The sequence below is a fragment of the Hemitrygon akajei genome, chromosome 14 (assembly GCF_048418815.1).
Source record: "Hemitrygon akajei chromosome 14, sHemAka1.3, whole genome shotgun sequence".
In the NCBI taxonomy this organism is placed as follows: Eukaryota; Metazoa; Chordata; class Chondrichthyes; order Myliobatiformes; family Dasyatidae; genus Hemitrygon; species Hemitrygon akajei.
This window is the reverse complement of record NC_133137.1, coordinates 78884336-78899897: the sequence shown is the minus strand read 5'-3', so window position 1 is coordinate 78899897 and position 15562 is coordinate 78884336. Positions and strand designations below refer to the sequence as shown.

The following is a 15562-nucleotide window of genomic DNA, read 5'->3' as shown; positions in this document are numbered from 1 at the left end:
TCCTTCATGTGGGTTTTCGCTGTGTGTCCTGTCTGGCCGATTATATGCTGCTCTGTATACACAGGGAACCCTGTAAGTGTCAGATGACCTGGTCCCAGGTCATCTTTGACCCGCATAAGCTGGTACTTGAGTTTCCTTATGGGTTTATGAGTGTTATTAATCTGGTATTTTATCAGGATCCTGTTGATTCCTCCAGAAACTCGAAATGTAGGGAAGACAGGTGGAAGTGACAGGTTCCACCTCGTTGTATCTCACTGAATCAATCATATTAAACAGGATCTCTGGCATATTGCTCCCCAAGTACTGTACTAATGTATTGATCGCTATGGCTTGGGTACCATTGGGACTAGGTAACTCATAACACAGAACCAAAATATAGGCACCCATTTGCTTGACAATAGAACTTAAAAAACAGAACTTCAGCCCAGACCCAGACCCAGAGATCATCTTCAAAGTTGGATTGTGTAAAACCCCAAATAATTGGCTTTCAGGTTTGTTTACTGGTTGAAACCTGACTTCATTCCTATTTGATGATTATCCCTTATTGTGCTTAGTAATAAATTCCATCCTGGACATGTAACTCTTATCCTGAGACAATCCATATTTCTTTGAAATAGTCACTTTCATAATCCTGTTCAAACTGGTCAGAGAGACAGCAGAGTACCAGCAATCTTATTCAGAAAGTTTTGCAGTGGCCTATTTCCAGATTTGTGGGAATCGTAGCTTAGTAATTAAGTCATTAGACTAGTACCTAGAGGACTGGATGCATGGTCTGGACATGGTTGAATCATTACCACAGGAACTTCCAATTTTGGGTTTGAGTAATGACAATAGATTAAAAAGCTGTTTATCAGTAATGATAACCATAAAGCTATCAGGTTGTCATGATCACAGAAAGGGACCTCTTTTGCATCCTTGAAGGAAATCTGGCTTGCACGTGACTCCAGATTCACATGCAAGTAGTTGGCTGCTAACTGCTGTGGAATTGTTTTAGTAAGGCTGAGTTTGGGACAAATAGGATAGTAAATGTAGTCCCTGTCTAGCAGCGCCAACATCCTGTGAATGAATTAAAGAAATGAAAATGAAAGAATATTGAATAATGACAAACCAGTCAAGTTGTCACAGGTGTTTGGTCTATCTCAATTTAAGCAACTTGTAGGCTGTGCCGTCCCCTTTATACTTTTACTTGGTCAAATGAAGTTGTTTATTATTTGGTGCTTGTTGCACTTAAATTGGAATTGTTATCCAACATGTTTAATTACCCATGTTTGTGATAGCTTTACAGAATGAACAAAATTCAATCTGAACATTTACCCATGCACCATTTAAGTTTGTCTGTTCTTGAAGCTAGAATTTAGAGGTGTGTTTAACCTTAATTCCATTGATTTTTTAAAAATGTAGTTTTAAGTAAAAATGAGGGTAAACATGTGGTAGTTACCCTCTAGATTGGGAAAGTCCATGCACCCTAACCCAGCTTCTCTTAAAAAGAATTTAGAGTACGCTGAATTCCAAACACTACAATCACAGCAGACATTTTTTAAAAAAAAGTAGACTTTTAAGTTTAAATTCATGTCTCAAGAGCCTCTTCAGATTATAACTTGACTTTTTGTTTTTAGTATAATGCCTAGAATATCTTTCAATTTGCTTGTACACTTTTAATAATTTTCACATTAAATTAGAGTTGTTTGAACTTCCCCCAAATTAAGAGGAATTTATGGCATGGAATCGTTATTTGCTTTTGATTCCAGCACTTGTAATCCCCAGAAATTAATGGCTGCCAATCGATGTATGTTTGGACTGAGCACAGCTGGTTCTGCAAGGTGAGTAAATGTCGAGATATTTGGTCTGGATTTTATCTTCTTTGATAGTATGACCTCAAAAATACCCGATAAAACTACAGAACTAATAAATTTGACCAGAACAAGGTCAAATAACCTATTTGATTACTTTAAAGCCTTTTGATGCTTCCCTTAGCTTCCTTTTCCCATTTCTTCCTTTCAGTCATAATTTTGCCTTTTTCTCATGGTCAAACTGTATCTTAGGTTCTTGGCCACACTGTCTCTGTTCACTTTTATTTTTTTAATGCCTGTACAGATACTGTTCTAGAGCAACTCCACTAATAAATAAAAGTTCATCCCTTCACAAATGGACAGAAACAGAGGAAAAGATGCTTATTTCTTGCAGTTGGTTATAGCCTAAATTTAAAAATTTTGTTTATTTGATGTCATCTCTTTTTAAAGCAAAACATATGTTATGTTTTGTAACTCCAAAACATTAAACTAATTGGAAGAAAAACAAGGAGCTGAGAGATGCAACTCTTAACTTCATCCTTTAAGCAAGGTGCACACTTATCAATTGGTAGCATCATGGCATATGCAATTCATGTAGTTTTACATATATAATCAAAGAACACTTAATCAGACAATATATACAATATTACTCAAATATTAAATAACACAACATTCCTTCCTGCTTATCTGTTAATTTCAGTTCAGTATAGAATGTATCTCAACTATATACGAAGTACAACTACTAGATAGACATTCACAGCAAAGTAAATTTTTAAATACTGTAGTCCCATTCAGGCTGAAAGATTTAATCATTCTGGAAGGCTTCTTACTCTTGTGGGATAACTTCTTTCCTGACAAATGGGTGCCACTTTGCTTGGCAGGTGAGACCTGTGGGGGTGAAACTATCTCGGGTTTTATAGCCTTCTCCATGGTGGTTGTGGGAATTGACTCTGAGACTGACAGTTCTGGATACCTCTCCTCGTTTTCTTGGCTTTTCTCTCTGGATCTATATTAATCCTTGCTTCTCTCCTAGTTATGGCTTCTTTCTCTTTATTTATCCTGTTCTTTTTCTTTTGTCTGGGCTGTGCATCTTGATCTTGGAAGGTCCATTTCTACTTTTTAAAAATTTATGATTATTTTTTACCAGGTACTTTTTATAAACCTGTAATTTTTTTTCCATTTTCTGCTTTAAAAAAAACTGTTCTGAAGAACATGTATTACACTGTTTTATTTTACTTGAGCATCTTGCTGTGCTTCCATGGGTAGGTAGTTGTCTGGGGTTCATTTTTAAAATACCTTGTCATCACCATTGTTTCATAACTCCAAAATATTAAACTAATTGGAGGAAAAGCAAGGAGCAGTGATTTGTGAGTTTAACTTTGTCTTTAACTTTAAACGAGGCAAGCACATAGCATCGTCATGATGTATGGAATTCACGTAATTTTACCTATAATCATAATTATGTAAAGAATGCTTAATCAAACAGCATATTTACAATAATACTCAAATACTACTGAAGTATTAAGTAAGAATGAGCATACATGGGGGAAAACGTACATTGGTTTGAATGATTTAAAAATCTGTTTTGTGCCTTAATATTTTGCAGTTCTTCTATGCATCAGGTCATGTACATCTGAAAACCTCATCCATGCGTTCACTAGTTTTGGGTTAACCGTAGACTGAGGGTAAACTTTGTAGTTTTTTCAGATCTCTGCTACCTATGTTGTGATCTATATAAAGTCCTGTTCATTCATCACTTACCCCTCACTGACTTGCACTATCCACCTCGGGTTTAATACTCAACCTGGTTTACAAATTCATTCATGGCAAGCTGCTCTTTATTGTAATTCTTCTTCCCTGCCACAACCCCCTGAAAATTTTACACTATAATCTCAAATTATTTTGCCTCCATGGTCATCATTCCATTTTCATAACTATGATCGCCCCCCCCCCACACAACCTTTCTGTGTCCACCTCTATTTTTCCTCCTTAGCGATGGTCCTTAAAACTCTATTCCTTTGACAAAGTTTTTACATTTATCCTAGTAGCTGTTCGTATGTTATGTCAAATTTACTGCTAACATTCCTGTGAAGTCACATAGTACGTGTTGCAAGGTCAAAGGTGCTGTGTAGATGCACACTTCATTTGTTCCTCTGGGAAAATGTTCCAGTAGTTCTCTAGACTCCAAAGTATTCCACTGCATCTTCACAATGGGAACATTTTATGCACTTGACTTTCTCACTTAGCTTGGAAGAAGCAAAATATTTGTGCAAAAAAGGTTTTAGGAGGCTGAATAAACAGATTCAATACTACTATGAGATACCTTCTTATAGGTATTAAGATAGTGGTATCTCATATTTGTATCCTGTAGTTGTATCCAATGTGTTCATTATTGAGCCTGGTAAAACCCCTTTCCCACTGCAGCAAAAACTTAGCTTGGAAGAAACAAAATAAAGTGAGAAAGCCAAGTCCATAAAATGGATGTGAAGTGATGAAAGCAGCCAGGTTAGTCCTGAAGGAGGATCTCAGCCCAAAACGTTGACTGTTTGTTCATTTCCGTAGATAATGCCTGACCTGCTGAGCTCCTCCAACATTTTGTGTTGCTGTGTTCATTTGATTTGCATTGTGCATGTGTTTGTATGACATCGTGTTTGATCTGCTTGAAGGAAGTTCTGAGCATATTGCTCAGATCTACCTAAATTCTTGATTCTTGAACATTCTTATGTTAGTAATTTAAAAATAATCTTAGATTGAATTTTTTTTTTGCTATTGTAACGGCCAGGTCTTTTGTATTATGGGATATAGTTGTAGAGCACCAGGAATGGGCTCTTCAGTCTGAGAAGTTCATGCCAGCTATTATTTGGTTGCATACATCTATCTGTTTGCTTGCTTTCTTTGTCTTGTCTATTTCGGTGCTCATCTAAGTACTAAACCATTGTAAGAGGCTTTGACTTCACTGCCTCCTCAGGCATGTGTTCTAGATTCCAGCCACCCACTGGTTCATTATGTTCAAAGTAAATTTATTATCAAAGTACCTACATGTCACCGTATACTACCCTGCGATTCATTTTCTTGCAGACATTTATGGTAAATAGAAACACATAGAATCAGCAATATTACAGACAAGACAAACTACCATTGAATTAAATTGTCTTTTATTTCTTACATCCTTCACATACATAAGGAGTAAAAATTTTTATGTTGCATCTCCATCTAAATGTGCAATTTATAGTAATTTGAAAGAAATTGTATTTACAGGACAGTCAATATAGCATAGAAATACAATTGCATCACATGAATTAATCAGTCTGATGGCCTGGTGGAAGATGATGTCCCGGAACCTGGCTTTAATATGCAGTACTGTTTACTGGATAGTAGCAGCTGGAACAGTTTGTGGTTGGGATAACTTGGGTCCCCCATGATCCTTCAGGCCCTTTTTACGCACCTGTCTCTGTAAATGTCCTGAATAGTGGGAAGTTCACATCTACACCACTCTGCAGAGACCTGTCAGGAAGAACAGTTCCCATACCAGGCAGTGATGTAGCCAGTCAGGATGCTCTCATTTGTGTCCTTGTAGAAATTCCTTAGGATTTGGGGACTCATGTCAAACCTCAACCATATGATGTGAAAGAGGCACTGTTGTGCTTTTTTCACCACACAGCCAGTATGTACAGACCACGTGAGTTCCTTGACGTGTATGCCGAGGAACTTAAAGCTGTTCACCCTCTCAACCCCAGATATACTGATGTCAATAGGGATGAGCCTGTCTCTGTTCCTCCTGTCGTCCATGACCAGCTCCTTTGATTTTTGTGACATTGAGAGGTTTTCTTGACACCATGGTGTCAGGATGATGACTTCTCTGTCGGCTGCCCTGTTATTTGAGATAATAATGTAGTATCATCAGCAAATTGTAAAAGATGACAAACTGGAAATACAAAAAAGAAAACAAAATAATTCTTCCTCAGATCTCCTGTAATCTAATTGCTTACTCCAATAGTGAGACCTCTACTATGGGGGGGGGGGGGGTGCGAATTTTGTGATGGTGTTAATGATAGAAATTTGGTAAAAGAGTTTACTGGCACGAGTGTTTTCCCTAATGCACAGTTCATTATTGAGTAGTTAGGTCCATTTATGTACAAGTTGTAGCGGCGTGCTACATGCAGCGCTAAAATAACGACACGGAGTCGGTAAACTGCAGTTAAAGAAGATGTTATTCGAACTTCACAGCCTCGCTTTAAAGCCTCCCTGATCCCGCCCTCCCCGGGCGTGGATGCTGTAGGGGGCACGTATTCACAGTCCCGAGCGGGCTTTTCCCTTTGTTGGTGAAGCAGACCTGCCGCCCTTTTGGGACTGGCCTTTGTGCCGGCGCGCTGGCTATTTGTGAGCCGGTTCGAGTGCGCTAGGAAGTGGGTCGCCACAAAGTAACATTAAAGGAAGCCACAATAGTCTTTGCTTATTGTTAATGCTTGTGTGAGATACTGAGTTCAAAAATGCTTGTTTATTTTTAATCTTATTTTATCTTAATTTCTTGCATTTTGTGAATAATTGTTTCATCTCTCTGCTGAGGCAATATACTAATCAAATGTACCATTGCAATTGCGATGAAACCTTTGTTAATTACCAATTATTGCAAATCTGTCTTCCTAGTTTTTTGGGCCCTTTCTGGCTATCCTTGATCAACCACTTGTTTGAAAAATTTTTATTTGCTATCTGCCTCTCCATCATCCTGGCAGTATATTCGAGTACCCCACCATCCTGCATTTGTAAACGAAGCTGTCCTACTCATCTCAATTGTACTACTTCATCTTAAATACATGTCCTCTGATATTAGATATTTCTATCCTGCAAAAAAGATACTGGGTGTGTAGACTATCATGTCTTACAGGATTTTACAAACTTTCAAATCTCCTCCACTGCTCCAGGAAAAAAAACAGCCCCAGTATGACCAATGTCTCCTTGTAACTCTTGTCCTCCAAACCAGGCAAAATCCAGGTGAAACTACACCCTCTCAAAGTCTGCACATCCTTCCTATAATGAGGGGTTTAGAATTAAATGTAATGTTGCCTAACTGGAGTTTTGTAAAGCTGTAACATAGCTTCAAGCTCAAGTCTTAACAATGAAGGCAAGTTGAAGGCAAGAATACTATTGGGAGTATTCTATAATTCCCCCGATAGCAGCAGAGATACCTAGGAGCAGATTGGGAGGCAGATTTTGGAAAGGTGCAAGAATAAAAGGGTTGTTATCATGGGTGACTTTAACTTCCCTAATATTGATTGGCACCTGATTAGTTCCAGTGGTTTAGACGGGGCAGAGTTTTTTAAGTGTGTCCAGGAAGGATTCCTGTCACAGTATGTTGACAGGCCCCATTAGGGGGAATGCCATACTAGATCTATTATTAGGTAACGAACCGGATCAGGTCACAGATCTCTCAGTGGGTGAGCATCTGGGGAACAGTGACCACCGCTCCCTGGCCTTTAGCATTATCATGGAAAAGGATAGAATCAGAGAGGACAGGAAAATTTTTAATTGGGGAAGGGCAAATTATGAGGCTATAAGGCTAAAGCTTGCGGGTGTGAATTGGGATGATGTTTTTGCAGGGAAATGTACTATGGGCTTGTGGTTGATGTTTAGAGATCTCTTGCAGGATGTTAGGGATAAATTTGTCCCAGTGAGAAAGATAAAGAATGGTAGGGTGAATGAACCATGGGTGACAAGTGAGGTGGAAAATCTAGTCAGGTGGAAGAAGGCAGCATACACAAGGTTTAGGAAGCAAGGATCAGATGGGTCTATTGAGGAATATAGGGTAGCAAGAAAGCTTAAGAAGGAACTGAGGAGAGCAAGAAGGGGTAATGAGATGGCCTTGGCGAGTAGGGTAAAGGAAAACCCTAAGGCATTCTTCAATTATGTGAAGAACAAAAGGATGACAGGAGTGAAGGTAGGACCGATTAGAGATAAAGGTGCGAAGATGTGGAAGTGAGTGAGGTCCTCAGTGAATACTTCTCTTCGGTATTCACCAATGAGAGGGAACTTGATGATGGCAAGGACAATATGAGTGAGGTTGAAGTTCTGGAGCATGTTGATATTAAGGGAGAGGAGGTGTTGGAGTTGCTAAAATACATTAGGACGGATAAGTCCCCGGGGCCTGATGGAATATTCCCCAGGCTGCTCCACAAGGCGAGGGAAGAGATTGTGAGCCTCTGGCTAGGATCTTTATGTCCTCGTTGTCCACAGGAATGGTACCAGAGGATTGGAGGGAGGCGAATGTTGTCCCCTTGTTCAAAAAAAGGTAATAGGGATAATCCAGGTAATTATAGACCAGTGAGCCTTACGTCTGTGGTGGGAAAGCTGTTGGAAAAGATTCTTAGAGATGGGATCGATGGGCATTTAGAGAATTATGGTCTGATCAGGGATAGTCAGCATGGCTTTGTGACGAGCAGATCGTGTCTAACAAGCCTGATAGAGTTCTTTGAGGAAGTGACCAGGCATATAGATGAGGGTAGTGTAGTGGATGTGATCTACATGGATTTTAGTAAGGCATTTGATAAGGTTCCACACGGTAGGCTTATTCAGAAAGTCAGAAGGCATGGGGTCCAGGGAAGTTTGGCCAGGTGGATTCAGAATTGGCTTGCCTGCAGAAAGCAGAGGGTTGTGGTGGAGGGAGTACATTCGGATTGGAGGGTTGTGACTAGTGGTGTCCCACAAGGATTGGTTCTGGGACCTCTACTTTTCGTGATTTTTATTAACGACCTGGATGTGGGGGTAGAAGGGTGGGTTGGCAAGTTTGCAGACGACACAAAGGTTGGTGGTGGTGTGAGTGTAGAGGGTTGTCGAAGATTTCAGAAAGACATTGATAGGATGTGGAAGTGGGCTGAGAAGTGGCAGATGGAGTTCAACCCGGAAAAGTGTGAAGTGGTACACTTTGGAAGGACAAACTCCATGGCAGAGTACAAAGTAAATGGCAGGATACTTGGTAGTGTGGAGGAGCAGTGGGATCTGGGGGTACATGTCCACAGATCCCTGAAAGTTGCCTCACAGGTAGATAGGGTAGTTAAGAAAGCTTATGGGGTGTTAGCTTTCATAAGTCGAGGGGTAGAGTTTAAGAGTTGCGAGGTAATGATGCAGTTCTGTAAAACTCTGGTTAGGCCACACTTGGAGTACCGTGTCCAGTTCTGGTCGCCTCACTATAGAAAAGTTGTGGAAGCAATGGGAAGGGTACAGAGGAGATTTATCAGGATGCTGCCTGGTTTAGAGAGTATGCATTATGATCAGAGATTAAGGGAGCTAGGGCTTTACTCTTTGGAGAGAAGGAGGATGAGAGGAGACATGATCGAGGTATCCAAGATATTAAGAGGAATAGATAGAGTGGACAGCCAGTGCCTCTTCCCCAGGGCACCACTGCTCAATACAAGTGGACATGGCTTGAAGGTGAGGGGTGGGAAGTTCAAGGGGGATATTAGAGGAAGGTTTTTTACTCAGAGTGGTTGGTGCGTGGAATGCACTGAGTCAGTGGTGGAGGCAGATACACCAGTGAAATTTAAGAAACTATTAGACTGGTATATGGGGGACTTTAAGGTGGGGGGTTATAAGGGAGGCCGGTTTTAAGGATCGGCACAACATCGGGCCAAAGGGCCTGCACTGTGCTGTACTATTCTATGTTCTAAGCATGCCATTCTTTTTCTGAACCACCCTTTCAACCTTTGCAACCACTTTTAGGGAACTGTGTACCTGGTCCCCAAGATCCTTCAGTTCATCAACACTGTTAAGATTCCTACCATTAACTGTATTCTTACATTTGATCATCTACAGTGCAGCACCTTATACTTAACTGGATTAAACCCCATTTGCGACTTCTCTACCTGTATCAGCAACCAGTCAGTGTCCTGTTGTATACATTTGTAATCTATGCTGTTCAGAACACCACCAGTCTGTCATCTGCAAACTTGCTCATCTGCCTTTCCATATTTTCATCTAAATCAGCAAAGGTCTCAGTACAGATCTCTGTGGAATACCATGAGCCACAAAACTCCATCCATAATACGATCCATCCACCACTACCCTCTGATTTTTTTTAATGGATAAGCCAATTTTGGATTCAATTAGCAAAGTCACCATGTGTCCTAATTTTCTGGTTGAGTCTATGATGTGGAACCTTTTCAAATACCTTACTGCTTTGTTTACCCTAACGAAAACATTAGCTAACTACTTTGAATTGAATTATATTTGCCATGTTTTGCTCAACCAGATTTGTAGATAATCTTTGGCAAGGATACTTCTGCTAAATTCCAACCATCTTCTTGAATGTCTTCTGTTCTTTCAAGTTGCTGTTTGTGGCCAGTGTTTGCCAAATCATTTGACAGGCTGGTAAAATTAGCCTTACTGTTTTCATCTACTATTTCACTTCCATTTTTTAATACCCGTTAATAATAGCCAGTGTTGTAATTGGGTATTCTCTTGCTCTAGCCCAGTGGTTCCCAACCTTTTTTTGGCCATGCCCCACCTAATCACCTCTAAAATCCTGATGCCCCCTGAGGTGATATATAATTCTTATTATTCAAAAAGTGAACACTTAATCACCTGGAGGAAGCCTAAAAGACCATTAACTTGGTTTAAACAAGCTTCCAAAGAACATGGCATTCATGAAAGAGAAAAATAAAAGAACCAAAGGACTGTTAAAGTTCTGAGGAAGAAATTACTAAGAAATTGTAAAAAAAAAGAACATTAAGTGATATTAAAATAATAATAATAATAAATAAATAAAACAATGCCGATTCGTTTCTACAGCATACAAAGACAGATACACCGTTTAAAAGAGATGACGCAATGTACACACCTTCACACCACCAAGAACCAAAAGCTACTGCAAAAAGCAGCATTGGCGCGACCTTGTACGAGTTTCTTACGCGTTTGGACTTGTTCATTCGTTCCTTCCTACATCAGTCAATTCATTAATTTAATTATGAAAGCCATTTGATGGTTGTAATGATGGTGATACACTATATATACAGTACATACGCAATTACACATGTACATACACACAAGTATTTTTATGTATGCATACTGTATATACACATATGTATTAACTCGCACACACACTCATACTCACACAGACTTACTAGAAAAAATTCACTGTTAATAACTCATTCTCAAATTGCCCCCCTTAAAGATCAAATTACCCTGTGGGGCATACGCCCCACGTTGGGAACCACTGCTCTAGCCTTTCCAGTTCATTGCCTCAACTATGTTCAGGACTGCCTCCTTTCGTTCATTAAAAAAAAGTATTCTATTGATTTCATGGTTTTAAACCTTGTGTTGTATGTACAGTTAATGTCATTTACCCTAGTGAGAGCATGACACAATGCATGTTTGAGAAGAAAGTACTTTGATTTTAAGGAACAATGTATATTGTTCCATCACTCTTGATTTAAGATGATAAAAGAAATAAAGGCGAGAAATATTTGTGTTCTTTTAAAATTCCAAGTCATAGCTATGTAAATGTTCATTGTAGGTTTCTATCAAAAATATATAAGTGATAAATGTGTGAAATTATCTTTTAAAATAACTTGTCTTTAATTTTTATTTATTCTTTAGTGACATTGCTTGTAGGCAAAAAAGACATTGCTTTTTGGTTACGAATCACAACTTGCCTTACTATTGTCTTTCTGATGTCTCAATGGCTCTTGTATATTTTGAGTTTGTTTAATAGAAAAGATGCGAAAGAGGAAGTTTATAAATACTTATTTCTATTTATTTTTTTACTTGCTGTTTCCTTTATCCTTTGATTTTCTTGTTTGTTTGAAACCAGGGTTTGGTGGCGCACTAGTTAAGGAGTTAGAGCATGTAGTCCCTTATCTATACCAATGATAACGATTGTCATGTTCTTTGGGATAGCTGTAATGTGGGACAGAAATAAATTTTTGTATTAGAAAGCTAAATATTTGCCTGCCTTATTATGCCTTCATTGATGTTTTGAAATGTCAGAATTGATCTTGCATTTCAACATCCACTGGCTGTTGTAAATACGTCCTCTGGTATATGTTTAATTGACTTCTAAAAAGTATTCCAGCATCTGCTTCTACTATCAAGTGGCATACTCCAAACAAGTTCTAATAACTCCTGAATAAATTCCAGCAGTACCCTCTCCACTGAGCTGAAGTACTCCATTCCTGTTTGAATCATGGATAGTGCACATTGTAATATTTCCAAGGCAGCAATGCCTACTTTCAGAAAATGTAGCGTCCTTAATAACTTGCAGTATGTACTCTAGCCTATTTTGTGTGTCAAGGTGCATTATAACTTAATTTTACACTGTGTCCTCCCACCCTGCTCCTTGATTTTTTAATGCATTTCTGTCATTTCAATTTGCCTTGCCACCTTACAAGAACTATGAATATGCATATTCTGTCACCATTGTTGCTCCCAAATATATACTGTCATGAATTGTATCTGATCTTTTTACTGGCTGATTTTTGAAGACCGTGTCTATTCTCACTATTTACTGCTTGCTTATGAACAGTGTTACTATAGACTTACAGTAGGACCTACGGAAAAGCTTATTTACATAATTTTCCTTCAATAAAGCCACTTTGTACAGCACATCAGTAGATGTGAACTTCCCACTATTCAGGACGTTTACAATGACAGGTGTGTAAAAAGTGCCCGAAGGATCATTGGGGACCCGAGTCACCCCAACCACAAACTGTTGCAGCTGCTACCATCCGGGAAACGGTATTGCAGCATAAAAGCCAGGATCAACAGGCTCTGGGACAGCTTCTTCCACCAGGCCATCAGTCTGCTTAATTCATGCTTCCACTATTGTATTTCTAGGTTATATTGATATCCTGTTGTACATAATATTTATCATAAGTTACTATAATTGCACATTTAGATGGAGATGTAACATAATGAATTTTACTTGTCTATTTGAAGGATGTAAGTAATAAAGTCAATTCAAATTCAATTCAAAGCTGACTTTTAAAACTAGAATATAAGAGTTAGAGTAGGCCATTCAGCCTTCCCCCTTATTCTGAATGTATGCTGAAGCCACATGGTGTGTTGGATTTTGTTATTCAAGAGCTCGAGCCATTAGGTAACATTGAACCTTTATAAAACTTTGTTTAGACAACACTTGGAGTATTGTGTTCTGTTCTGGTCACCTCATTATAAGGAGGATGTGGAAGCTTTAAAGAATTCAGAGGTGATTTACCAGGTTGCTATCTTGACACATTTGGGTCATTTAGGAGCCTCTTAGATAGGCACAGATGAAAGGAAAATGGAGGGCTGTGAGGAGAGGGGGAAGATTGATCTTGGAGTAAGTTAAAAGGTTGGCACAACATTGTGGGCCGAAGGGCCTGTATGGTGCTCTGTTCTATGTTTTCTATATTATATAGTACGGTACACCCAATGTTGTTCCAGGAGCCAGGGTTTTCCAAGTTTGTTTAAGAACTTGATGGCAGTGGAGAAGAAGCTGTTGGTTGAACCTAGAGGCGTGGGTCTTCAGTGTCTTGTACCTTCTGTTAGCAGCGATAGAAGAAAGCATGGACTAAATACTGGGGATCAGTCTTGTGAGACGTTGCCTCTTGTATATGACCTCAGTAGTGGGGAATACTCTCATAATAAAGACTACTATGCAGTTTGACCTCTTCATCACTGGTTGTGCCAACTTGCTGGCTTTCAGCAACTTGTGTATGAGCACTGTAATGTTTATTTGAATATCAGTGTTATAATGTCTCTTGCCATTTAACAAATACTCTGCTCTATTCCGACTCATTTCTTCATCCACTTGATTTGTCAACTTCAATTACAGAGTTTTACATTCTCTCTACTTGCGATCCCAAACTAATTAATACTGTCAGCAAGCTTGTAATCTTGTGCACTACAAAAATTGAAATGGACCACATCCACAGATTTACTTAATCTATTCTGTATCATCTCAAAAGCCTTGTTAAGTTGGTCAAACTTGATATTCCTTGCATAAACATACTGGCTCTGTTCATTTGCTGTTGTGTTTTTCCAGTACTGTTATTGCATTCTTCATAAACTAACAAATTATCACTGAATCTAAGTAAAAATAAATTCATAATATTTGGAAACCGTATACCAAACTCATATAGTAAACTTAGAATAAATGATGTTGAAATTGATAAGGTATCTGAAACAAAATTTTAGGAGCGGTAGTAGATAATAAGCTGGAAACTACATAAATTATGTCAAAGCAAAAATGTCAAAATCTATTGCAATATTGTACAAAGCACAAGATTTCTTAAATCAGGAATCTTCGCATACATTATATTATTCACTTATAGTCCCAAACATGACTTGCTGTGTAGAGGTATGGGGAAATGCATATAAAACAAATACAAACTCAATTTTTCTACTCCAAAAGAAAGCCATACGAATTGTAAATAACACAAGTTATTATGAGCCAACCAATCCACTGTTTATTCAACTAAACACTTTAAAATTCAGAGATTTTGTTGATTTTAAAAAATACAAATTATGTATAAAGTAAAAAATGAACAGTTACCACGAAGTATCCAAAGATTGTTTAAAATGAGAGAAAGTCAACATGATTTGAGAGGAACATGTATATTTCAAAAACAAAGGATAAGAACAAATGTAAAAAATCATTGTCAGAGGGGGGAATCTATGGGAACAGTTGTGAGAATTTAAAAACTTGCACCACACTTAAGTTTTAAAAATTATTTAAAAATAATTTAATGAACAAATATTAAATACTTGATTTAAAATTAATGGGAGTAATGTAAATAAATTATACTTGGAATTGGATTTTGTGTTAAAAGATTATGAAATTTTTTGTTGTGATGATTGACGCCAAATATGTTTTTGTGTAAGTAAGAAGGGTAGGTGTAATAAGCTGTAGCTTCAGCCTACACCTTTTCGATTTGTTTTAAAGATTTTTATTATTTAATTTTGTTTTGTGAAATCATCGTTGAAAATGATGCTTTTTGTTATGTTTGTACTGACCAAAAAATAAATTTTCATTCATTCATAATAACTTCCAGCATTTTCTTTTAGTATATTTCTAATTACAATAAATCTTTTTTTAAATTGCAGTGTTTGGTGTTCTTCTGAAAGTTAAAGCTTTATAAGGCAAAGGTCAGAATGCATGGAGTATTGTAAGCAGTTATGGGTCCCTTATCTAAGAAGGGATCTGTTGGCATTGAAGGGGGTCCAGAGGAGATTCTATTTTTCCTTAATATTTCAAATTTGTGATGCAACCTGATTTTCTTTGAAGTTTCTGTTGTACTTTGCTCTAACCCTCTTTTGAGAACCTTTCATATTAATATACATTTGTTAATGTTTTCAGGTATTGGGATGGATACATGCGTTATTCCTTTAAGACATGGTGGTCTTTCTCTGGTTCAGACAACTGATTATTTTTATCCTATTGTTGATGATCCATATATGATGGTAAGAGTACTTTAATATGTTAGTAAAATAATAGTAAAAGAATTTGTATAACTTATTGGATGATGCAAATTAATACTGTTTTATGTAGATGGTATTCTAATAAAATCCAAAGCTATACATTATATAGATAACTTGTGCTTTTGCTTCAGGGTTTTCAATGTCCTAATTATGAGCAGTTCCATTGCACCGCTGTACCCTTCAGAAATTGGCCAATTCAAGCAATAGTGGCGAACATTGTGGGCTCCCACTTGGAGTACATCTGTAACCTGTCTGGCCTCGGTGCTGCTTCTAAGTGGTGCTCATCTGAGGGAGGGTGGTTTCTTTGTCCTCTTCTGATTCGT

General features: G+C 38.1%; 1 protein-coding gene across 1 annotated transcript in view; it reads left to right on the top strand.

Annotated features, from left to right (window-relative positions):
• The window catches only part of sephs1 (selenophosphate synthetase 1), a 69803-nt gene that overhangs the window by 17073 nt on the left and 37168 nt on the right, over positions 1-15562 (top strand). The window contains exon 3 of the mRNA XM_073066414.1: positions 15118-15221. Coding sequence (XP_072922515.1) covers positions 15118-15221 — 104 coding nt within the window. The remainder of the gene's footprint in view (positions 1-15117; positions 15222-15562) is intronic.